The 27,317-nt window shown below is 42.8% G+C and overlaps 2 protein-coding genes across 3 annotated transcripts in view; both read right to left on the bottom strand.

Annotated features, from left to right (window-relative positions):
• kcnh2b (potassium voltage-gated channel, subfamily H (eag-related), member 2b) overlaps positions 1-17,343 on the bottom strand; it is a 310,233-nt gene extending 292,890 nt beyond the window's left edge. Inside the window, exons 1-2 of the mRNA XM_079489821.1 lie at positions 17,062-17,343; positions 15,718-16,611 (exon numbers count right to left, since the gene is read on the bottom strand). Coding sequence (XP_079345947.1) covers positions 15,718-15,793 — 76 coding nt within the window. The 5' untranslated portion in view covers positions 15,794-16,611; positions 17,062-17,343. The remainder of the gene's footprint in view (positions 1-15,717; positions 16,612-17,061) is intronic.
• Positions 17,344-20,881: 3,538 nt separating this feature from the next.
• Positions 20,882-27,317, bottom strand: part of sspo (SCO-spondin) — a 113,465-nt gene continuing 107,029 nt past the window's right edge. For both annotated transcript variants that reach the window (XM_079490337.1, XM_079490338.1), the window contains exons 119-122: positions 27,255-27,315; positions 26,171-26,301; positions 23,113-23,263; positions 20,882-21,702 (exon numbers count right to left, since the gene is read on the bottom strand). In XM_079490337.1, coding sequence (XP_079346463.1) covers positions 21,680-21,702; positions 23,113-23,263; positions 26,171-26,301; positions 27,255-27,315 — 366 coding nt within the window. In that variant the 3' untranslated portion in view covers positions 20,882-21,679. The remainder of the gene's footprint in view (positions 21,703-23,112; positions 23,264-26,170; positions 26,302-27,254; positions 27,316-27,317) is intronic.

Genomic DNA, 27,317 nt, shown 5'->3' on the forward strand with positions numbered 1-27,317 from the left:
CTTTTGGCTTTTGGTTGATTAAACCACCCGCGACATGTGATTCAATTTTGGGATGGATCGAACATTTTGTTCGTGATTTATGGCATTTTTTGTAAAATAGGCCCCTCCTACTAACTTCGGACGACGATTACGGCCGAACGATACGCACTACCAAAATTCTGCCGATGGTGTTTTAATCGGATAGGTCCAGAGATCATGTGTGCTGATTTTTGTGAGATTTGCACAAAATTTGTAGGAGGAGGAGCAAAAAGTGTGTTTTGGAGAAAATTCAAAATGGCGGAAAATCTATCATGACGCAAATGGGCGTGGCCTATATGGGGAGATGCGTCATGACCCAAGGAAGCCAGGGAAAAAAATATTTTTGATTTTACGACCTACGGTTCAAGAGTTATAAGCCAAAACGTAAAGTTGGCTGTTATAGCGCCACCATGAGGCCGACCGATAACATTATACGTTGATTAATTTTAGTAATTATTATGAACCTACCCTCCAAGTTCAAATGTCACCTCAACCTTGTGATCATGCGCAAGTAATTCGGAGGGTATTTATCCCCCCAAAATCATGTTTTTGTGACAAACGGTTACATTTTTAACATTTGCGGCGCCCCCTATGGATGAAAATGGAATTGCTTTTGGCTTTTGGTTGATTAAACCACCCGCGACATGTGATTCAAATTTGGGATGGATCGAACATTTTGTTCGTGATTTATGGCATTTTTTGTAAAATAGGCCCCTCCTACTAACTTCGGACGACGATTACGGCCGAACGATACGCACTACCAAAATTCTGCCGATGGTGTTTTAATCGGATAGGTCCAGAGATCATGTGTGCTGATTTTTGTGAGATTTGCACAAAATTTGTAGGAGGAGGAGCAAAAAGTGTGTTTTGGAGAAAATTCAAAATGGCGGAAAATCTATCATGACGCAAATGGGCGTGGCCTATATGGGGAGATGCGTCATGACCCAAGGAAGCCAGGGAAAAAAATATTTTTGATTTTACGACCTACGGTTCAAGAGTTATAAGCCAAAACGTAAAGTTGGCTGTTATAGCGCCACCATGAGGCCGACCGATAACATTATACGTTGATTAATTTTAGTAATTATTATGAACCTACCCTCCAAGTTCAAATGTCACCTCAACCTTGTGATCATGCGCAAGTAATTCGGAGGGTATTTATCCCCCCAAAATCATGTTTTTGTGACAAACGGTTACATTTTTAACATTTGCGGCGCCCCCTATGGATGAAAATGGAATTGCTTTTGGCTTTTGGTTGATTAAACCACCCGCGACATGTGATTCAAATTTGGGATGGATCGAACATTTTGTTCGTGATTTATGGCATTTTTTGTAAAATAGGCCCCTCCTACTAACTTCGGACGACGATTACGGCCGAACAATACGCACTACCAAAATTCTGCCGATGGTGTTTTAATCGGATAGGTCCAGAGATCATGTGTGCTGATTTTTGTGAGATTTGGACAAAATTTGTAGGAGGAGGAGCAAAAAGTGTGTTTTGGAGAAAATTCAAAATGGCGGAAAATCTATCATGACGCAAATGGGCGTGGCCTATATGGGGAGATGCGTCATGACCCAAGGAAGCCAGGGAAAAAAATATTTTTGATTTTACGACCTACGGTTCAAGAGTTATAAGCCAAAACGTAAAGTTGGCTGTTATAGCGCCACCATGAGGCCGACCGATAACATTATACGTTGATTAATTTTAGTAATTATTATGAACCTACCCTCCAAGTTCTGTAACTATAGCCCTTACAGTCTCTGAGGAAAAAATACTTGAATGTGATTTTTCGCATTTTCCCATTCATGTCAATGGGGAAATTTAAATCACTAATAAATTCATATCAATTAAACTATACAACATTTCTCTTAACAAAATACAAGCTATCGATTCCCGATGAAGCCGGTCAATTTGAGATATGGCTCAAGTGTGTACAGTCAAAACTGTGGGAGGAGTAGTAGTCTGAAGTTTAGGGTTACTCTAGAAATAATAAAGTGTTACAATTACAATAGTCTGGTTGCCCTGTTAGGGCAACCACACTAAAAAGTGTTACGATTACAATAGTCTGGTTTCCCTGTTAGGGCAACCACACAAAAAAAACAAAATAGGCATGGCCAGGCCTCCGAGAGAACCAATAGGTGTTTCCTATAAGGATTGTTATTTTCTGTTTTCCGGCTATCCGTGGTGTGGAACGTGTGTGCCAAATTAGAAGTTTTTGAGTTTCGTGGATTACAGACATACACACATGGTGCATTTATAGATAGATGGTAGAGGGCCATGCAAAATAGTGCTGAAACAATCAAACCAGCCTTACTCCAATTGGCCAAAGGGTGCGCTATAGCAATGTTTTGAAAATTAAACATTTGAACAGGCATAACTCATGCCTCGTTTAGCCAAAAGCCATGGCCCATGTTTCCACCTCTGCCTTTATTGACTCATGGGGAACACATCTGTCATTTTGACCAGTCGGATTTTCCGCCATTTTGAGCAGTTTGAAAAGGCTTAAACCTGATTTTCTGCCTGGATTTTTGAGCAATTCGTGTGAAACGTTATACACACAATCTATAGACCATTATCTGAAATCCCAGTTTAAGAGAAGTTTGTACGTGAAAATCTGTAAAATAAATATAGCTGCAAGCAGTGATAACGAGCACTTTGAACAGGCATAACTCATGCCTCGTTTGGCCAAAAGCCATGGAACTTACACATGTGCCTTGACTCATGTGGAACACATGTCACTTTGTACATGAAGAAATGTGTAAAAGAAAATAGCTGCAAACAGCGATAAGAGGGGGAAAGGAATGCAGCAATAAGAAAAATTCTATATGCAATACGCACAAAAAGCGGGTCTGTTTGGGGTACGAACACTTGCAATACCGCCTGGTAGGGATGGAGCCCGGAAATGGGGTCCATTACAAACCTATTACAAATAACAGCAATTAATTATATCGGATATCGATATCGGCCAAAATGTCTCATCGGCACATCCCTACTAATTAACATTGGACAGCTTGTTACTCACTACAAAATAAAATATGAAATTGTCAGTCTCATCTGATTAAGCAGAATGATATTTGCACGAAAACAACAGGCAAAGCTGGCTCATCAAGACATATCACCCATAAGGCCATGCGGCTAAGCTATTTGCATATTCGCCAGTCTTTGGACACACACACACACACACACACACACACACACACACACACACACACACACACACACACACACACACACACACACACACACACACACACACACACACACACACACACACACACACACACACACACACACACACACACACACACACACACACACACACACACACACACACACACACACACACACACACACACACACACACACACACACACACACACATTTGCATCTTTCAGGTGTAAGCCTGTGAAATGTTCTATCATAGTAAGATAGAAAGAGCCTTTCACAGGCCTACACTTAGAATTGTACCATATAGGCTACATTGTCATAAGAACGTTCAGTTCACATTATTTCTACTTGCAGTCTTGCATATATGTTTTTTTGGGCTCCCTATGGGGGGGGCTCTTGTTTGGAGATGTGTTGGGCACAAATAAGCATTCAATTTGTTAAATTGAAAAATTGGCTTTGTTAAGACTTCCATAATATAATGGTCAATGCCTGTGTGAAAATTCAGAGCGATTCGTGTTGCCAGTGAGGAGCAGCGACAGTGTTTCAGACAGACATTCAGACATTTCATAAATTATATGTTAGAAGAAGAATATGTATGCTACGCAACTGCAGCGAATACAATTATCAGGTGCTTTAGATTTAAGTGTCCCAGACAGTATGTGCAAGCATTATCATTTCGAATCAGGGACTCGCTGTCATGCATTAGAGCCACATGCCCTCCACTTGGCTAACGGGTCACCCACCCACTAGCCTAACCTGTAGCCTACAGGCAAAACAAACTATAAAATTGGCTGAGTTTCATGGACAAGTACTTTTCACACCAGATTATGTGATTATTTAACGTTAATTTAATGTGAGCTACTTTAAGTCTTTGAGCTCACAGCTGTGAGCTACTTTAAGTCTGTGACTGTAACTCTTACTGTCAAGTTCAAGTATTTTATACACCACTGTTTCCAGAAGACTTTGAATGTCCTTCAAAGGGTCGTGGGTGACTCTTGCAGTAGTGGGGGACAGCTCATCCTTGACACGATCAAACACAGAAATGGCCTAATTAACTTTATACTGGTATAAAGTTAATCATGATGAAATCACACTGCTTTTCATTCCCAAGACAATTTCCCCTTTCATTTACAACATGAAATATGCTCGTATCTGATGTTTCATCTTAGAAATATGTTTCTGCATACAAACATTAAAGCCTGTAGCAATTAGTTTGTTTTATAAAGTTACTATAAAATAATTAGCAGCAGTCACTGGGGATCAAACCTCTAACCTTGCGACTAAAATCTGAGTGTCGATTTAAATACAAATTCAATTAAAACATTGTGGGCATAAAAAATAATATTATACACCAACCCTACCACATGGTAAAGTGCTCAAGATGCTGCGTAATGCAATGCCAGTCTCTGCAAAGAAACACTGGTATTGAGATCAGATGAGCACAGTCTCAGTCCTTGGGCCGGATGAGATGTCGTTGCCACTAAAAAGGGACAAGACATATGTGGTATCATTTTGTTCAGCCGACATAAAATGTGTAATAGCAGTTTCAGAAGGGCAGCTGAATACCATTTTAGGGGTATAATCTGATTATGCAAAACCACATAATTCATTGTTAAACTCCAAAATGATTCACTTTTATGGACATCTCTGATGTTTGTACCATGGATGGACATAACCAACATCAATATATACAGTTGGAGGCCATCGATATTTTCATTTTCTTTTTGCTGAGGTTTGCGTGATCTGCGCAAAACCCCTTTTGGTGTTTTAAACATTATGTTATAATTTAGCTATTGAAAAATAGCAGATCTACAAGCTCATAGCGCGCCACCGAGTGGCGCGCTACGAGCTTGTAGGTCTGCTATTTTTGAAAAATCGTGAAAATATTTATTTCAGAAAACTGGAGGATTTAGAAGGATTTTTTTTTTAATTTTGAGGTCAGGCCTAAATGTCTGCTGTCTCCGTGGATTCAGCGACAGCAATGCACAGCAGCATCATCCCAGTTGTAAAATACGTGCTGAGTGCACGCTCCAGGGAAACTTAAGTGCACAGCTGATGCTGAAATCTTTGTTTCGGCGGTCTGCTTACAGAGCAGCGGTGAGTCTGGTAGCCAGCTCTGTCTGTCTGCTTACAGAGCAGCGGTGAGTCTGGTAGCCAGCTCTGTCTGTCTGTCTTGTCTGCCTGCCTGCTTACAGAGCAGCAGTGGAACTGGTAGCCAGCTCTGTCTGTCTGTCTGTCTTGTCTGCTTGCTTACAGAGCAGCGGTGGGTCTGGTAGCCAGCTGTCTGTCTGCTTACAGCACAGTAGTGCTGTAAGCACCCCCCCCCCCACACACACACACACACACACACACTCCACCAGCTGCATATGTTGCCCTGTTCAACACGTGCCCATTTGAGATGAGAAGGCAATTAGACATGGAAGCACAAGAGGCATATGCTGAAGGCCAAACAGGAGGGGAGGGGGGAGGGAGAGAGGGGGAGAGAGAGAGGAGAGAGAGAAACAGGTTGTCAAATTAGACAAAGAACAGAGGGGGGAGAGCCAGGGAAGTGTGTTTACAAGAGTGTGGCGAGGGAAAGTGAAACCGTCTAAGTGGAGTGAATTCACACCATTATAGTGCAATTTTTTGCCGCAATTACTCCTGACAACATCAGTACCAAATGATCAGTGTTGAATACAAAAGAACAAGCGCTACATGGTCCGTGTGGTTATCTCAATAACAGGTGCTCGTGGGAGAAGGTTCGACAGAACTCAAGTTCCGTTCCCCTGCGGTAGTGGGCTGACAGCCATCCAAGTGCAAAAGGAGTGAACTCAAAGGAAATCCATGAAAGGCACTCTGTTTCAGTGAAGTTTAAAAAGCCTTTATTTTATATAGACATAGCACTTTATAGTGTATAGTATACTCATAGCTTTACTGTACAGATTTTCTACTGTTAGACAGAGATGCTAGGTTCTTAGCTTCCTTATGATTCTTGATGGCACTTTTTCTAATTAATTTGATGTATTACCATGCGTTGTTCTTGCTTACTGTAAAGTGTCTGCTAAATGCCTAAATTGTAACTTGTAAGCATTCATCGGGGTCCAATGAATCAGGAACTTGAGTTTGTTTACCTACTAGATCAGTGATACTCAAACTACGGCCCGCGGAGCAATTTTGACTGGCCCACCAAATGTCCTCAATTTCATGTATCCAACAAGCTTTAAACTGAGCAGATTGGACCTTGCGTTCCAGAGATAATGACCAAAACGGTGGCAATCCGTTTGGAGCCACTGTCATTTTAAGACTCAAGAGCAACCTAGAACCTGTCACTCAAACGTCACACGCACGCCCATTTACACACACCTCCGTTGCGTTGACTCAACCACTGAGAAACGATCGCGCACCCACGGCAAGCGACGCACAGAGCACCGTGTTATGAGTGTGTGGAGGAGGAGAGAAGGAGCAGGAAGTGTCGGGGAGTCACGCTGCAGAACGGCGTTGCATGTTGTGTTTAGTTAGCTTCAGTATTAGTTCTAGCGTTGGTTCAGAAAAAGCGCAACACACTTTGTGCACCACACACCAGTACCGTCTGTGTGTGTTGCTACTGAGCAAACGCCAAAACCCGGACAGGGTTGGAGTGGAGTGGAATGGTATTCTGCTGCTGAGTTTGTACGGGTTTATGTGAGCGTTCATGCACCCTTTGTAGCGTTTGATTCTTTTTATTTAATACTTTATTATTGTCAGGCCTCGCCCTGACTGGCATCCCAGCAACCAATTTAAAAGGTACCATTTAAAACCACTACATATTGATAACAAATTAAAATCGGGGGGCAGGATGGATTTGACAACTTTAGCTTAATGTGCCCAGTCATAATTGACTGGGCACATTAAGCACATATTTTAATGCAAATGAAAGAGATGTACTGTAGCTCTACTTAACTAACTGTATCATCAATGTTAACCTGGTACTCGGTAGCTAAACAGACAGCTGGGTATACTTCCAGGTAGAAGTATAATGTATTTTATTTTATTTAGCAATATAGTTTTAACTATTTATTTTCCCAAGTTTATTTAATGGAAAAGCCATGTGTGTTGAATGTGGGCCAAGTCATAAATTGCATTGTGAAGCAATTGAAATAGAGATGCTCAGCTCAGAGATCTTTAATGTTAACCCACTTGATAGCAGACAGACAGACAGACAGACAGACAGACAGACAGACAGACAGACAGGCAGTCAGACAGAGACAGGTAGGCAGGGAGACAGACAGAGACAGGCAGACACACAGGCAGGCAGACACAGGCAGGCAGGCAGACACACACACACACAGGCAGGCAGGCAGGCAGGCAGGCAGGCAGACAGACAGACAGACAGACAGACAGACAGACAGACAGACAGACAGACAGACAGACCAAAGACCCTTGATATTTTCATAATGTGGCCCACAGGTTCAGCTATTTGAGTATCCCTGTACTAGATGATCGGTGTTGCACTGTTTACACCCTCCATGTATAGCAGAGGAAAAACAATGCCAACGCCGTGGAATATCCCCATGTGCTGTACTCCTTATACTTACTGTAGGCAAACTCATCCTACAGATACTAGTAAAACTCCCCATAATGACATCAGTGTCTTGCAGAAATCCTCATACAGTATGCCTAGTCTTCCCTACATGTTGTTGTTATAGTCTCCCATGTACAAAAACATTGAATTCCAATATTATACAATTTAAACACATTTTGGCATGGTTTCTAAAGAACTCACTGTAGCTAGCAGGATGTTCTAAACCATTTCGTTTGAGTGATGCAGAACAGCAAGCATGCAGGTCTTCTGTCATTATTCCTGCTCTGTATATCAGGAGTTTGAAAACAAAATCTCTGGCATGGCATGACATGACATTTATCTTGCAACCTTCTTTTTGTTTTGTTACTTTGTGTAGCTTACCTGTATATGAAAACGAATAAAATCTTCAAGGGAGATCTTGTGGCAGCAGAAATATGTGGGAGGATTTAAGCTACCAAATACTGTATCAGTAGGTGCGGTTCCATCAAGCCTTTGCGAAAATAGGAAGCGTATGTTCGTTAATTCGAAAAAGGTGAAGCGCAATGTCTCTCGTTTCCATTTGCGGATCTCAAGCGAATAATATGTGATTATTGGTCTGTTAAACCAGGAGGTGGCGCACTCTTTCAGTCCAATGACTTTATATAACTGCAAAAGAAGAAAACAGCGCAATCTGATGTCACCAGAACAGCGACACTAAGAACCGACACAACAACAACAACAACACACATGGACACGACGACACATGAAACAACAACTGGTATGGATTGGCCAATCAGAAAGCGATATCATGCGAGTTCATTTTCCGCTAGTGTTTCCATGCTCCAGTTGCGCATTTCACTTTTTCGATATAGCCTCAAATCCGCCACCTTCTAGCGAAAAAGTGTTTTGCGAAAAATGGAGACTTATTCGCATGTTGATGTGTTTCCATCCAGGAGATTTTGCGCAAGAGCCTTAATGCGCAAAAAAACGGCTTTATGGAAACGCACCTAGTGACAGACTCGCACTCAGCCCTCTCCTTTTCATCAATAACCAACATGGCTTCTGTTTTGCACCAAGCGGCATACAGTTTTATACAGATAAAGTCCACCTAAGTTATTTTTATTGCCATGCAAAAGGAATTCCGAATTCATTTTCTCCAACGTTAAAAATGTAGGAAGACTTTGTTCTTTTTGAATCCACAAAATATTTTCCATTTCCTGTCATATTCCTGTGGAATAGCTCTAGGGCAGTAGGCCTGCTACTACATGGTACAGATCAGTCTTGGTTTTTCTGTATCTTTGTTTTGAGAGATGTGTTAGCACAACATTCATGGAAAAAGGAAAATAGTTAAAAATGTCCATGAAATATGTCAACCTACTGTATCAGTTTCTTCCACACAATGAGAACTTTCAGTTCAAGCAGATGTCTGAGTTACACCCACATACATTTGTAAATGTGACAACTTATACAGTATGTAACCACTGTTGTTACTACAGTTCCAGGTTTACATACACTAGCCAACTCTTAAGTGACCACATGATATCTTACACTGACTTCATATGTTTCAATTTCAAAAGTTTATGTAACTACTGTTCCTACAATGTCAAGATTAATCACCAAACAGGAAGTAGCAAAAAACTGTTACGATGACAGAGGTTCACCGTTTGAAGCAGACTTGAGCCACCGCAGAGCGAGCTGTCAGCCAAGAACAAGCTAATGTTAAAGGGCGAAGAATACATTTGGACTGCCCTGGCCTGTTAGTGTGGTACGAGGCGTCAAAAAAACAGCTCCCGTAGGATTTTTGTGCTAAAATGGGGGGGGGTCATCTATTTGACACCTCCCAGAACAGTATGCCAGCCAGTTAATATTTGATTGATTTCTTAAACTTTTAAAGTGTCCAGAAGAATCTTTACTGACTTTTGGTAGGGGTGTTTCCTCACCTGGGTCCCCCGGACTGACCCCTGTGCCTATAAGTTCTCATTACATTCCTCGTTCTGCTCCTGTTCCAGTAAAACCAAATAAATAAACTGGAGTTTAGCGTTAACCACTAATCAATGACATGATGTATTTGTTTTTGCCCTGAAGTAGGGTAATTGAAAGGCAGAGAGTTGACAAAAGTTAGCTTTTTTCCTTGAAAATAATGAAAGGCAGACCAAATTATGATGTCTGTTTTGCATAGCTCAACTCAACTCACTCAAGAACCCATAAATTAATATGTATTTAACTGTGGACCCCCATCTGAAAAATATTTTGTGCCATTAGTGTCCCGGCTGTAGAGAACCGAGTTGATGGATGATGGAAGTTGGAGATCCATGCCCCACCCGGCTATGGAATACCCGTGTCAGACATTTTCCACCCTTCTGTCTGTGTCCCTTTTATGCCGATATATAGAGATATCTGTATCTGTCTCTCTGTGTCCCTTATATGCATGCCTGACATGCCCAAATATGGAGTGTTGTGATGTCAGAACAGCCCAGCTCCATATATGGAGCCCGGGCAGGGGCATTGTCCAGAGCCCAGGCAGATGCCTTTTGTGGCCTTTCTGGACAACCGTGGGTCCGACTAATGGCCCCTACACACTGTACACAGTTGTCGGCGAGTCATCAGATCGTTGTGCATTTCACACTGCAGGAGTCTTTTTTTTTTTAAATCGGCTGTCATATCTTTGTGGCTTTCACATTAAACGATTGATCGCCGACCAGGGATCACACACTGCAAGAGTTCACCAAGATGCAATCCAGACCCGATACATATAGCCTACATGATCAGATCATTTGTTTTTTATTCCAATTCATTTTGACATGCATGTGCAGGATGCCGATACAAGCGCGAGACCCACACAGGGCGCATCTCTCTCTCTCTCGTGCACGCCACACACACAGGAATAGCCTAGCCAGGCTACACAGGGCGACATGTTTGTGATAGCAGCACTATAGCGAGACAGGACGTTATAATCTTGAGTTTCATTAAATAACTCTGGTGCACACACACACACACACACACACACACACACACACACACACACACACACACACACACACACACACACACACACACACACACACACACACACACACACACACACACACACACACACACACACACACACACACACACACACACACACACACACACACACACACACACACGCAAAAAGTTTGCTCAAATTGCTCTGCACGGCCGATGCGGTTTTATCAACATTATTCAAGTGAAATGCGTAACGGCAATATTGGGCTAATATAGGCTACCAATATGTACGACACAGGGATTTACGGACGGAATGAAGGTTATATATCTTATCATGATCTGATCATCTATCGATACAGTCGACATACAGACAGATAGACAGCAGTGCTGTGAGCAGTGTGCTCTCATTGGCTGTAATACAGGCCTTATCGGGGCGCAGTCGCAACCCAGTTCATACTGTATGAGTCAAATATCAAACGTGCTAGATATTCAGAAATGGACGGGGAGGCGTCGGCGAGCGCTTTTATCGGCGCTGGATCTTCTTGCAGCTCCTTTCACACACAGCGAGCAAAACCTCGCCGATTAAAGCCCGATCTTGAGTCAGATCGGGGGTTCTGCACAAGATCTTTAATTGTGTAAAATGAAATCAAATTTGGTTTAATGTTATGCTCTCAAGAGTTAGATTATTGTTAAACATCTACATTACATAATTTACAAGAACACAATTAGAGCATGTAGATTAGAAGAATTGTTATTTCGATCAACGTTTGCCAACGTCTGATGTTTACATCAATACAGCATGGCATTTTGGACAAAATCTTATCTTATCCATTCTTTAGTTTTGGGTCTGAGGGGCTAAATCTCAAATGGTGGTCCGTGGCTCAAATACCGAATATATAATGGACCTTGATATGAAAAGGGTTGAAAACCACTCAGTCACATACATTGTTCAAATTAATTGAGAAACCTGTGAACATTCCCACCTCAGAAGATCACACTTCTTGAGAAAGCATGGTGTTTTTTTCTTTCTGTCGACGTCTGCTCTCGGCAGGTTAGCTTGAACATTTCCCATTGAGATGTCTGCTCTTACACCTTCACTAAGACAGAGGGAACTAGCAGGGTTGAGGAGATGACTAATGAAAGTAAATTGGGCATCACATTGTGATGATGTGGAGCAGACTCCATGTTTAATTTGCAGGCAATCAAAAAGTGTGATCCTATGTTCTACCTGAGTGTTCATAAGATTCTCAATTTATCCGAACCCTTACTGTGACTGTGATAGGTATTTCAAGTGACCGATGATAATTATCAGACTGGTCAAATTATTCAAGCTTGCAGTGGTGGACATACAGTAGTACACAAGTACTGTACTTAAGTACATTTTTGGAGTACACTCGGTCTCGATCTTGGTCTTTACTTGGACTCGCTTTATGGACTCGACTACAACACTATAGCCTAACTGTGTAACACAAAATGTTATAAATAATACTGAGAATACTAATAAACCATCAAAGTACAATACATACACCCAAGACACATAAAAACATACACAACATTTCTAAGATTAATCAAAAATAGTTAGAAAATCACAGAAATTGGTGCAAGAGTAGGGCCAAAACTGGTCCCGGACCCCCTGTGGAAGACCCCTGGTATTAGCTACTACTAATTTTTGTTATCAGAGCCCAGCTACAAAAAACGTTTATGCTTCAATTATGATCTAATTTGACATTGTTCTGCAACATAGTACTTGCCAGAATGTGAACCCAGACGTTTTGAGTACCTTAAGTTTTTATGTTAGAAATGTTGAGTATGGGTCCCCAGCTTTTAGAAACTGCCGGATGCTAACTTGCATATGTTGGGCAACATTTTAAAAATGTCATTATGCTTTAAGTAGCATGTGATGGGTCAAACTAGGGGTTTTCAATGATTCTGAATCCATTCCAAGCATACGTTTTGCACAAAAAACACTCCTTGGGCTAAATCTGGCCATAGCCAGTTTTTAGCCGAATGAGTGATTTGTGCAAAACTAATGTTGCCTTATATTGGATGTTATGGTACCCCAGCTTATTATGCTAATTTGCCCAACATATGCAAGTTAGCATCCGGCAGTTTCTAAATGCTGGGGACCCATACTCAACATTTCTAACATAAAACTTTAGTGTACTCAAAATGTCCGGGTTCACAATGGGGTTCTATGGGCTGGCAAGTAGACTAACAGGAGCAGAGCGAGGAATGTAATGAGTACTGAGATGAGTCCGGGGGTCCCGGGTGAAGAAAGACCCCAGCCAAAAGTCAGAAAAGATTATTCTGGCTACTACTAAGAAATCAACTTATATAATATTTTAAAACCTACAAAACTGTCTGGCATAGGCGTACTATAAAGGGAAAACTTTGAACCGCATCATTTTCTGACAGTTTGTTCCCTATAAATGCCAAAACAGCAAAAATAAATCAATTTTATCAAAGAAATCCTACGGAAGTACACCTTGTACCACACTATGTAGACATTGTGAGGGAGATCACAATAAACAGAACATGAGAGGTTTGGGGTCAGGTTTCAGTCATCTGGAGCAGTGTTATGTCCAGACAAGAGGTAGTTGCAACGCGGATGAAATGCTTTCTCAAGTTATTCAGAGGACTTAAGTGTTACTGGTGGCCAATTGTAGCCTAATGCCACATACAGTACCACTTATATTCCCTAGCCATTTAAAAGGTGTGACAAACATGGCATTGCAGGTTAGCTGTATAAAAACATGGCACATTAAAGCCACGTTTGCATAAGTCTGAAAATGCTTCCAATCTACTGTATCTAAATCATGTCTCTGTCATCTGCCATATCAAACACGTGAGACTGATGAAGCAGCATAGGGAGAAGCCCTTTAGTAGCAGAATTACACAATATGGCTCAACCCTTCTACAATTACAACATTCATAGTAGGATTACTGTCAATTATTCACTTTGATATAAATTATTCACAATCAATGTTTTGCTGTGAACTCTGTCAACAGCTCAGTGGACAGATGTATTGTCAGTACTTTGCCCTTTAGTCATATAGTTTAACTGGTTAACGGTACTAGTTAACTGAACTTTGGGCATGCCATTTAAGGCAAGATTTCCCCCCCCAAAAAAATCACAAATGGCACATCTACAAGCTTATGTATCACGATGCATTGTGAGCTTGTAGCTCAGCGATGTTTGTACAAATAGGCCTTAACCCTTAAAGGGGCATTCCACTCATTTTCAACACAGCTCTAAGGTATATTAATGACATAGTAAAATGTTGAAAATGAGTGGAATGCCCCTTTAAGTGGTTAAAAACAACTCATGGTTCAAGAGTTATAGGCCAAAATGCAAAGCTGGCATGAGATATTGTGCCAGTGCGCCATCATGACTAATCTCACTCCCTACTGGGAGTGAGCATGCAAAGTTTGATGCATATCAGTCCAGCGGTGTCCGACATTATCTGTGCACAGCCAGGTGGACACATGGACACGGGGACAAAAATATAATCTCTGCATCCCGGCCTGTCAGCCTGGCAGAGATAATTAGTTCAAGCCAAGGATGGACATACATTATTATTGCATCACTGGTGCCAGCTACTGTATAAAAGGACCATCAGCAAGCCTGTGCCAAATCCAATATATTATAGGCTATACATAAACACATTGAAAGCAAAAGTTCGCAAAATAAATGCAAAATAAAGATGCTAATCAAGCTAAACAAAACATAATTTATTTGAATTCTGATCGTTGAGTTTTTCTTTTAATCATCATTGCACTATAAAAAAGGTGCCTGTGGTGCCAATTGCCACCTGCACTAAAATGCACACCATTTGACCTCCCAGGAGGCGTCACACCGTGCCTCCGATTAGCTCACATCAGCACCGGTCATGATGACACATCTGAAGTCTAGGTACACATCACGCCAGACTCCAGATAGAGATGGAAACAATGAGTGGGGGTAAGACATGTCGATACCAAAGGCTATCCATTTTTAAATGCTGAAAGGCAGCCGCATGAGCCTTGTTTTTCAACAGAGCTGAAAAACAATCTTTTTATATATCACCTAAGAAGACTCCCACCAGCTCACTCTGGCACTACTCAACTGGGAGTTGGAATAGAGAAAGAGGCTGGCAGAGAAACACAAGCCAGGAGTCTCAAACCACTAAAGAGAAGATGATACAGAAGACCCTTGAGGTGAAGAAGGAGCATTTGAGCAGCCTGCAGCCGGGACTGAACGCTATCACGCAGGCATCTTTGCCAGTGCAGGAGTATCTGTCCATGCCCTTTGAGCAGACTCAGAAACAGACGAAGATCGCCCAGCAACTGCCCTCTCTCTACCGGTTGTTTTTTCAAGCCTTAACACATTTCATTGATGTTTTACATGGAAAGCAACTTGCAGTCACATTACCATAACGCATGAGCCTCCACTTACAATATAAGCTGTAAACCTCATAGCATAGATAATACCTAAGCAAAATAATGGCTTGTCAATGCAAGTGGCGTATTCCATAATCAGAGAACATAATGGCTAGGCGTATTATTAGGTGTGTGGGGTAAGAGGGTAAGTGATGTTCTCTCCAGCTCATCAATAAACAGAAAATATTTTTTCAGCTTGGCATGCAAACTTTCAACCAATCAGGAGAGAGTACCCATTTATCAGTTTCAATATTATTATTGGTCTAGGTAGTTCCCATTGTCTGCTCATTTCTTTGTCATAATTTCCAAATTCACTTTTATCTGTATCCTATAAGTTCTGTCTCCTCATTGGATATAGGCCTACAATAATGGCATCCATTCCTAACCTGAAAATGTAATTTCGGTTTACTAAAGAGCGGGAGAGACAGAGACTGTTAGTGCATGAACACACTAACAATTAGTAGGCTACTATCACATACAGAAGTTAGCAGTAGAGCTATTTAAAACGTATTTAACAAAGGAATAGGCCTGTCAACTTAACCTACTTTTAATATGGAAGTAAAAGAAAAAATTAAACACACAGGCTGTGTATTTCGTATAGTGTGCAAAAATAAATCATTTGTCTTACTTTGACTGTCGAATTTTCTTATGATGGTGTCCAGGAAGGTGTTCTGTGGAGCCACGTGCCCCCTCCGGACCGGCATGGTTGCTGTAAGCTTTAAAGCTTGTAACTTTATTATTATAGTAAAATGTCGCACTCACACGCCGTTTTGTGCGTGTTTTAAGTCCCCGTCTGAAGCGCACGGCACAGCGCGTTTACTGTATGCTCTCTTTGTGAGGACCAAGATAGATAAATCTCCAATAGCTTTACTCAGCCCTCGACCAAAGTTTCTCCAACTTGGTCGGGAGGCGTGGGGGGGTAGAGAGAGGAGGGGAGGGGTGGCGGCTGGAGGAGGGGGGTTCCAGAAAACAGGCGCACAGCCGTTAGGTTAACAGGGGTTCGATGGACGGTTTCCAGTTTCCAGGATGAGCCTCCCGGCGGGAAGAGAGCCCGTGTCTGGTTACGTCAAAGTGTGCTCGAAGCTCCGAAGACCACAACAGCAGTCAGTCAGTCACACTCCTTCTCATCCCCGCACGAGAAGAGTCCGCTCCGGTGAGGGGGAGTGAGCCAGCCTGGCGGCGGCGACGACGAGCCTCGTTCCTTGAGCCATAGTTGAGTTGAGGGGACGCTGCTGCGCGTTTACTGTTCCGTCTTCACTGCCTCAGCAGCTCGTTCAACCTTTCTTCTCCCGCTCTGTCTGTCTTCCACAAAACAGTGGAACACTAGAAGTGGAAAGTAAAAACGTCTGCGGTGGATGGCGAGATGCGCGCTCTCTCTCTCTCTCTCTCTCTCTCCGTCGCAGGCAGCACTCTGCGGGTGTCTCTCTCTCTCCTCACTGTGCGCTCTGGATATATGTTGGTCTCACCGGCGCCGCTCCGCCACTGTCAGCTTTTAACCCTTTCCTCCACCGCTGCTCAAACTCTAAACACGACGAAAGAATGGGTGACAAAGTGGAGACAAAGCGCAACGTCAGCACCAGCTAGTCCCCATATCCATCACCACTAGACCGTTGTTGTTGAACAGGACAGGTAGTTCTAATCAGCCTGGCGTGTCATTTACAAGGCTGATTTATTATCACCAGTCAGACGGCCTGACGGGGAACATGTTTTGGAACAATAGACTAAAAACTAGACAAAAGCGGAGCGAGGCGCTACAAACCGCTAATTTGATACGAGAGGCACCTGCTGCTCGCAGCAGGTGTTTTCGGTCTAACGCTTATGAGTCAAAGGAGTGAAAACTGATCCTCCCAATTAACAGACACCCCTCTTTAGAACAATATGTCTAGTTTAATTAATACCTATTATTACTGGGTAAAAAATATATAGGCCTACTGCGCTGCTGAAATAGCCAAACCTCTGTCTGAGAACTAACCTTTTTTCAAGTCATATTAAAGCTGCGTTGGTTTGGTTAAGGAAAGGAGGACATTGTAGTGGCGCTTTGTTTCTTCAGGGTAGGATGAGGAATCACCCATGCAGCTTGCAGCAGCGATCACACTGAACACCATGCAACAACTACGTCACCGGCTGTATTGAGCGGCGCGTGCGGGGTTCCCCCCTCCTCGTCACGGCCACGGGCGGCGGCACAAAGAGCACTGCTTTTGTCTCTCGCTCGCTGTCAAGTGGAAACCTTGTATGTCCAAACAAAACGGCTACTTTGAACTTCTCCACCTGGACCCAATTCAGTTATTTGGTCCTATTTAGGCCTACGTTTCATTGGTTATTTATACCGGGTGTTGTAAACTCTAATTAGCCTACTAATTAAAATAATTCTAGTATTCCTTCGGTACGGCGACTGCGGCGGCGGGCCCGGGAGAACAATAACGCGACACGAGACAGTATCACGCTAAAGGTTCACAAAGTTTATTACACAACAGGAAACATATAGTGCTGGATCATAATGACGTGACAATAAGATATGAGACATATAAACGTGACATGATAATGACTATAAATGCAGCAAGGCTGACCTTGCTGGCGCTGAGACGTCTCTCGTAGCCTAACCATGAAGTAGGGCAGTAGGCTACAGTACAGGCAGTAGGCTACACAATAGGCTACATTACATATCAAGTACAGTGTACACTGTATCTCAAGTTCCAGTACACAGACTAAGATGTACTGCAGTACATGGACTAATTATAACACCGGGTAAGGCGGGTATAGGCTATATGAATAAATAAATAAAAACACGTACCTGTAGACCACTTTCACATTCAAAATTCCTCATAAATAGTGAAAATAGCATATCTAATAATAGCTCACAAATCGATGCGGTACGTTGTGCTTGTTGTAGATACGCTAATTTCATGCATTTATTTTGCATATTAGGGCATTCATTTATTTTACTGACAGTGACGACATGCATTGCCCGACACACCACCAACAAAATGCTTAATTTTGAGTAAGACTATTTTTAATTTATTATGACAACATTCACATCTGTTTCAAGGTTTTAAAGGACACGTAGATTATTTTATTTGCCATTTTGGCTGCCAGGCCTTGGCCTAGCCTGCAGTGGCTGATGCAACACATTATCCAAAGCGTTTCACAATTCACACAGATCGTGTATCGATTTTTAGTGTCAACGATGATCAACGACCCTTGACATAAACATCAGAAATAATAACGAGCCCCATTCCCCCATCTCGATAAATATCTCACCATGTAGTTCCTATGCATTGTGGTGCACAGTGCAAAGTATAGCCTGTTAGATTTGGAACCATATTATTAATTGTAATAATTTATTTATCGGTATAGCGCTGGAAGAGAAACTGTTAATGTGCATGTGATGTGAGGCGCCCTGATCTGCCGTCCTCCTCAACTCCCTTATTTAGTCAGGAAAAGAGAGGAGAGGAGAGGGAGGGAGGAGAGGCAGACACAAGGCTGTCAGGGGAGTGCCCTTCCTTTGATAACTCCCAGCCTGACACGTGACCCAGCTCTCTCTCTCTCTCTCTCTCTCTCTCTCTCTCTCTCTCCCTCTCCCTCTCCCTCTCCCTCTCCCTCTCCCTCTCTCTCTCTCTCTCACACACACACACACACACACACACACACACACACACACACACACACACACACACACACACACACACACACACACACACACACACACACACACACACACACACACATCCTAATATGTTTTTGGGCTTGCTATAAGCTTGCCCAGTGTTATTGGGCTGTTAATTAATAATAAGAACAATTTGATCTCATGGGGGAAAATTTCAGATTCATCCATGCAGCTGATGATTGCTGCCCAAGGCAAGTGGTCAGACTTAAGCACAGGGGGAGGTAAGTGTCTCTTGCTCAGGGACACCACAACACATTCCCCAGGGCCGGGAAGTGGGAATCGATTCAAACCAGGGACACTTCAGTTTCCCAGGCGGCTTCTCTACCATTGAGCTCTGGGCACCAATTCTGTTGATCAGCTTCCGGTACCCAGCATTGGCCAGGTTATTGCATGCATATACTAAAACAAAACTGCATTATTGGCCGCTGCAGCCTGCAGTTCATTGGAGCAATGTGTCTCCAGCAACAGTGGAAGTGCGGAAGGCACGCTATGCATCGCTGCCACTCAAGTGACTATGCCATTTCCCAGACTTATAAATTCAATCCAAGGGAACTTTAAGCAAACGTTTACATTGCCTCTGATTGGCCTACCGAACATCCCATTCTGTGATGCACGCGGAAGCTTCCAGCATAGACATGCCTAATTCACAACGATTCTGGTAGTACCGCCATAGAGAGCTTCTTCCGGCTCTGGGGCGAATGTTCTCAGGGGAGGGCAAGCACTTGAGAACAAGGGAGAAGTCAAACTTTTGGAGATGGCCCCTATTATGAACATCTTAATACTTAAACATGGAGGCGTGACCAATGCCAATGGGTGCAGTAATTTGCGCTCTGCGCCATGGTGCTATAGTAATGGGTGCATGTGTTATGGGTCGGGGCGTCACCTCCATTAACCCAATCAGCTTGGCGGGTACCACCCCCTTTAAAAGTCAGCTGCGATGGTGTTACGCGCAAAGCTAAGGACCTCCGGAGGAGGAACAGTGGTCATAGCTGAACCTACTAGGGGGTGTGGGGGTCCCGTGTGGGCGCCAAACCCCTAGGTCTCTCTCTCTCTCTTTTCTTCCCCCCACACAAGGTGTGACATACTCAAGCAGAGCGATGTGTCCAATTTACAATGCTGCACGCAGGCACCATTGCACACAGCTATCCAAATAGACATGACATGACTTTGTCACATTTCAGTTAAATGATAACATTATTCCTATTGCACTGCTGTCTCCATTGTGCCTCAAAAGAACAGATCTACAAGCAACAGCCATGACGTGCGTTGATGGAAAAAAAAGTGCAGAAACTGCTGTGTTTATTGAGCACAGCTGAAGTGCTCAAGTCCTCGGCTGCCAACTGAGCAGTGTATCCAGATTGTGTGAGAGAAATTAGCAACCAGGTCTATGAAAATAAGCTCAAAAGAAGCGACTAGACCAGGGTCTGACTCTGCAACCTTTTTTAAATGAAGTGCCATGTTTTTATTTTCTAGATAGTCAGTGTGCCATACACATTCATTTGAATGACATGACCACATAAGAAAAATAAAGGGAAGCTCCGCACACTCAGATCTGTGCACAATCAATGTATTTATTTAGCAAGCTTTCGGTCTACTGACCTTCTTCAGGCATCCATGATGTCTGAAGAAGGTTGCTGCCTCTCGCAGCAACAAGTGAGCTTGTAGATCTGCTCATTTTAAAAAAGTGTTGAAAAAAGTGACAAATGTGAAATATGTTTTAAACATTGTAACAACATAAATCTGGCATGGTGTCCCTGACACAAAATATTTTTAGATGTAGGGCCATAGTTGGACAAAATGCATTCACTTGGGCACTGAAACTTTGACATTGAAATGTCACTGTGTGAGAATCACTGGTTTAAACAACATTAGGAAACAAGCCCAAATAAGCAACTACACTTTAGAAACCAGCCCAAAAAACCGCAACCCAACTACCAATATTTACAAGCAACTATACAGAAAAAGAAGCCCAATGTCACTTATAAGCAGACATGGCAACACTGCTGAGCATGCACGCTCTCGGCTTTTGTGTCAAACCAAACATTTCTTGTTGCACTTACGACGTGGTCTGACCCACGTCTTAGCGGTATAATAAATAATAATAATACATTTTATTTATAAGGCGCAAGGTCGCCGTACAACAAGTTAAAAACAGTTGACACAAAAGTGTCTTTTTAAGTCAAGTGGCATAATAATAGCAGATATCGCATTGCGCCCTTAAATAACATATGAACACTCCCCCAATGCGTAAAATATGCTGGCAAGTCTTAAGCCTTATGTGTGTGTGCTCAGCACAACTTGCATAATATGGGTTGTGCATATAAGATGGTGATGTTATGTCTTAAATATGGCATAACCCCTGTAATTACAACATGCTTAGTAGGGGCCTAGCCTCTAAAGTTTTCTCTAAATGTGTTCATTTAAAGCAGCAAGCAACAGTCTTGTTTCAGGGTTATAAAACTTTGTTTTTTATTAGAAACATACACTTAATAGTAGAAAAAAGGCTGTACAGGACAGTAGAGCATAATAGGAGAGTTTCAGAAAAATAACATTATTATTATAATGAACAATAGCATCCAGTCATATGATGACTATGGACTACAAAACAATGTTTACATCAGCAGTCGGATGACCCCTGGTCAGTTTGCCCACCCTGCTGTCCATCTGTCCATCTCAAGGTCCAGGTCCCAGCCTCTCTCTGCTCTCTTTCAACTGTCTGTGCACGTACACAGACCTTATTGTACACACATGTACACGTACATTATGTCTCTCCTGTATATGTGGACAGCCACACATGCATGCTCACACTCACACACACACACACACACACACACACACACACACACACACACACACACACACACACACACACACACACACACACACACACACACACACACACACACACACACACACACAGTCGGGCTTAGCGCCTGGACAGGTCACCTCCTGTGAACAGAGACAGCCAAACACATGGCAGAGAAATGGAGTGAGTCACAGATACATCACAGTCATATTTATACAACAACATGCGGTCTGATTCAAACAGAATAGAACAGTCCCTCAAAGACAAAGAGACATCTCTCCACAAGTGTGCTTACACATGTGTACACACACACACACACACACACACACACACACACACACACGCACACACACACACACACACACACACACACACACACACACACACACACACACACACACACACACACACACACACACACACACACACACACACACACGTCTGTCAAAGGAGCTGAAATAAGTGTGGGTGTGTGTGTGACTGTGCACATACACAGCGTACGTGTGCATCTACAGTATCTTATCTAGATTGATTGCAGTGCCAGGCTAATCCATCAGAAGTGATGTCCAGTGCAGTGTGGGACTAGGAGGGAACTATAATCTGTGAGTTGTTCTGTGTCTTAATGTGGCTGCGTCCAATTAACTAATGCAATCAGGCATGTTGATGAATGGATTAGCACGTAATTGCTTCTGAGGTGGGACCCACCATTGAATTATTCATGGCAGGACAAGGCATGGCAAACACGTTTCAGCAAGAGGAGCATGTACATTGTGAGTGCAACTGTGTGTGAGTGTGTGTTGATTGGATTATGCGTAAGTGCACATGTGTCATTCACTAGATGCACATCTGGAGTTTGGGGCCACACACCTACATCTCACCGCCGATTCAGCTATTATGTACTGTAGGAGCCATAGGGCCCTATTTTGCGTGTCTTAGTTACAGGTCTTAGGCAGTAATTGAGTAAGATCTGCTGTTTGTCGCAACTAAAAACTTGGAGCATACAAAAAGTGAGTTCTTCAATTCATTAAAATACTGCGCAAACCACACCCATGAGGGCCGTTTTAGCGTCTACCGCCTCGTGCAATGCACATTTTACTGTCCTCAAAATAGCAAACCGGCTCTGACCACGCCTTCAGTTCTTAAGTTAAGTTATGACATAAGACCTGGACGTGCAAGATAGGGCAAAGAGTGTCAGGGGCTTTGCCAGAGTACCCATTGTACACGTCTGTTATCGGAGCGAATTTCGGAGGATGTAAAATACCTGTCTAGTGGAGTCTAGTGGGGTGTTGGTGACAGGCTGACAGCTAGTGCTAGCCTACTACTTTTGATTCTGCAAAACGCAGCAAATAAAATAAACGCAACAGTGTGCACCGACTGCACCTTAAGCAGGACAGAATGACAGACAGCATGAGCTCTAGTGTGTGTGTGTGTGTGTGTGTGTGTGTGTGTGTGTGTGTGTGTGTGTGTGTGTGTGTGTGTGTGTGTGTGTGTGTGTGTGTGTGTGTGTGTGTGTGTGTGTGTGGACTCCCAACACATTCACAGCACCCACCCACCTTGGCAACTTGTGCACTCGCAGCTATGGATGACAGGCAGGACAACAGGCTCACTGTCCCCGCTGTCACACTGCAGGCTGAGGAAACGCACTGGAGTGTCAGGGTCCAAACGGTAAGTACAACACTCACACACTGACTGGAGGTACGGCTCCTGGATGGAGACAGAGGAACAGGGAGAGGAGAGGAGAGGAGAGGAGAGAGAGTTCAAGAAGGGTTCATTTGTCACTCATACAGCTGTTCTGTAAAGAATAGGGGGGAGGATAATTTAGAGGAGAGGAGGCGACACATGGAGAGAAGAGGAGAGGGGGCATGAGAAAAGAGGAGAGGTGAGGAGGAGGAGGAGGAGAGTGTGCCGCAAAACGGCAGCATGTTGATTACAAGAGGGAAAGTAGGTCAGTACTAAACATCTCAGTTGCAAGAACACATGTAACACTAAAACAATAAAATCAATAAAACAAATCAGTAAGATCGAAGGGTACAACTTGGAGATAAACAGACAAATCTTTGTGGTTCAGTATAAAGGTGCAAATAATGTACCCTTTGTCCATCTGCACCTACAGAGTAAAACTAACTAACACTTTTCTGTGTGCTGTAGACACACTGTATCTACAGCACACAGAAAAGTATTGACAAAAGGTAGAAGAAGAATGGATGCAGAGTTGACCGGAGGAGTTCTGCAACCACATGCTTGGTTAGCTTAACCATTTAAACCCTATACAGGTATACTGGAGTCCCCCAGGGGGGTCTATACTAGGCAGGCCCACTCCTGTTTTCACTATTCCTACTCCTTATCCCTAAACGTCTTTGCCCTTGTCTTTTTTTTTACTATTTTGAAAAAACATTTTAAAATACAAATAGCCGATCTACATCGACACGTTGTGAGCTTGTAGATTGGCTATTTGAACTATTTTAAAATGTTTTTCAAATTAATACAAAAAAAAGGGTAAGGCACCGGCGAAAATAGGGCCTATAATCTCACCAAAGAAAATAGGCGATCTACATTCTGCGACACACTTATCAATGTGCTATTGTCGCTGATTTCATCCCAGAATAGGAAAGCTAAGGATCATGTGGTTAAGTGAGACTGCTTGTTGTTAGCACAATGCACGTCTCCATCCTCAGCAGTGTGTGATTGTCCCTGTGTGAGCATGTTTACATGTGAAACAAACATCATATTACTCTCTTTTATTTAGCTGTGTCGAAACAAGACAAGTGCCTTCTTGTGTGTCAGTCAACTCCATGAGACTAATTGGGGGGGTGGTGGGCTTTCGGTTGCTGCCTCCCAATTCTCGTTGCCACAGTAACGGACAGGGTAGCGACACATTTAGCTGAGCCTATGTTTATTTTTACCCATCCTGGGCATGAGAGCGTCTATTTTTGCAGTGAGGGGCAAAAAGAACAAAGTCACTATGGTATAAAGATGGGACACATTTAGATATACCTGGAGGGAGGGTGGGACAAACACACATACACACATGTTTTTGCGTGTATTTTTAGACTGCTAATTAATCAAAGTTAATTAGTTTTTTCCTCTGCAATATTATTTGGCTTAGTGAGACATTTTTCTTTCAGGTCAGGACCTTTGGAATCATTGAGAGAAAAATCCAACTCTTCACCATCCACATTGATTTGTGTTGATTTGATTTGATTACTGTAACTAGACCTGTACGTGACCGTTGGCCACCGGCCTACTTGAGAGCGATGCAACTTGGGAATCTAATAATACCCGTTGTCAACTTGTCCATAGCCTTTTGTGGTGGTTCTGGAGAACCGTGGGTCCGACAGACTCGATACCTGGCACTGCACTCCCTGCGGGGGGGTGGACCGCGTGTGTCGAATGTATAGTCGGTGGGACAAACGGTTGTCGAGTTACGTGCATTACAACCGTACACACACGCACGCAGACACACAGAGACGTGGCACATTTATAGTAGGATGTGTGTACGTTTATTTGTTCCATGTTTACCATAATAAAAACGAGTGTTGGTGGTGACCATCGCTATGGTATGGTAATCAAGTGTTCTAAGTGCTGTTATAGGAAGATATTGGCACTCCTTACAATGGTCGTCAACCAATCACAATGCAAGGTTGAAACTAGTTGTGGTATAATCAAGCAATAAAAAGGAGAGAGAACTTTATTGTGGTAATTGGCACGTATAAGGCTGGGAACCCATGCACCAAAAAGTGTTGTTGATGTGCTTTTATTGTGCGCCCAGAAGAGGACCAAATCTTCACATGCTCGAAGGGACACAAAGCGGAATGCTGTCGCCCCGCATAGTCGTGCCAATAACCAAGTTAAACTATGACCTTGAGTGTTATTGCTTTTTTACAACAGCACTGCACTGTAGTGCTGTTAGTAGTGTTAGTAAATGGCTTAGTACTAGTAGTGTCCAATTTCACTAAGTTGCACTGAATTCTACAGTCCAAACTCCAAAATAGTTCACCATAGGTATTTTGAGTCCAGTATTTTAGGTTTCACAGCTCGTTTGTAGTCAAAACCTTCACAGAGAGAGAACCTTATCTAGCCATAGAACACTTTAATTTGGAGCACACAAAGGAGATTAATGCAATTAAAAAGTTAGTACTTCACATTACAAATGAAGTGACTGGTGCTATCGCTAAGTATATATCGCTAAGTATAGCAGTGCCAGGTAATAGTAGGGGAAACTCTTCTAGCTAGGCCTAATTGTCAGAGAAATAGCCTAAAAGTTTTTTCCATGCCAGTATAACCTGTCTGTGTTGCAAACAAAACATTATTGTATAGGGTATAATACCCTATACTTTGATGATTTTTATTTTGTACTTTTAGTCGAGTACCAGACTTTTACTTGTAACAGAGTGTTTCTACATTGCAGTATTGATACTTTTACTTAAATGTTCAGCGTATTCAAAGTTTTGACTTTGACTTTTAATAGTAATGACATTGTTGCGTGGAAGGTAGCGACTTCTGCAGCCAGTATGGATCATCTACATTATTCTGAATGGGTACAGTATGTCCGTGTGTGTGTGTGTGTGTGCGTGCGTGCGTGCGTGCGTGCGTGCGTGTCTCTGCTCATACCTCCAAGATGACATCAGTCCTGGAGAGACAGCGACCTTTGCAGAAGCTGACCTCCACATTGTCCAGGTGACAGTCCCCCTTGGTGATGTTCCTGATCTGTGTGTAGCGATGACACGCTGGCTCCACCTCCCCTGATGGAGGAAGAGAGGAGAGGGTCAAAGTTATTGATTGATCGATCGATTGATTGAATACTTAATTAACAAGTTTGCAAAAAGTGCACAGGTAGTTATACATTAATGCTAAAAGCATAACACAAAAAGCCCAGAGGGCTTGTTTCCATTGTGTTCCAAGAGAGTAACAGTAAGAAAATAGGAAAATAGGCAAGGGAAGAAAATGGTTTAATTGGCATTATCAACGAGAGAGAGAAGAGAAAATGTTTCTGAGAAAGGGCAAGAGAAAACAGGTGAAAAATGTGTTGAAAAAAAATCAACCGTGTGGGGGTCCCTCTACTGTACTGTACTGGCACACCCGAAATCATCATATATACAGTTAATATGTGCATGTGGGTTTGTGTGTGTTATGTTGCGCACAGGTGGTGAAAAACAACCATGCTCTTTTCGTGCTCATACCCACCAGGCACCCACCCAGCTACCCAGCCAGCCACCCACCCACACACACACATAGCTCCGTAAGGGAGTGGTTGCACCACTCAAAAAAACAAATATAGAGAAAGGGCAAGAAAGGAGAAAGAGAGTAAAATAGGAGTATGACAGGAGTGCTCCCGGGTTAGAAACACAGCGACATTGCACTGCGCCCTTGCAGACGATGCCATTTATATAACATTTTAGCCCTACAGTCAGCAGGCTAGGTATTTTAACAGGTCATACTCATACAATATACAGTATACTGTAGTGTACATGAGGTTTATATGAAATACACTTCTTCCTGTGTCTCCCCTATTACTGTTTCATTAAAGAAAAGAAAATGGAGAGTGGACAGAGCTGCACGCTCTGATATTATGAGGCAGAGTGGACTATAGCAATACTTTAGTGGAGCGCTGGTCCATTGTGACACCTCAAGTACAGATTGGGCAAATATTTAAAAATGTAATGTCTTTTTTTTGGGGGGGGGATGTTTGACTTACCAGTAAATGTCTTCCTACAAACTGGACAGCAATTGCCTGGTTCTTCCACCTTGACCTCATCCT

This window comes from Electrona antarctica, assembly GCF_951216825.1.
Source record: "Electrona antarctica genome assembly, chromosome: 20".
Classification (NCBI taxonomy): Eukaryota; Metazoa; Chordata; class Actinopteri; order Myctophiformes; family Myctophidae; genus Electrona; species Electrona antarctica.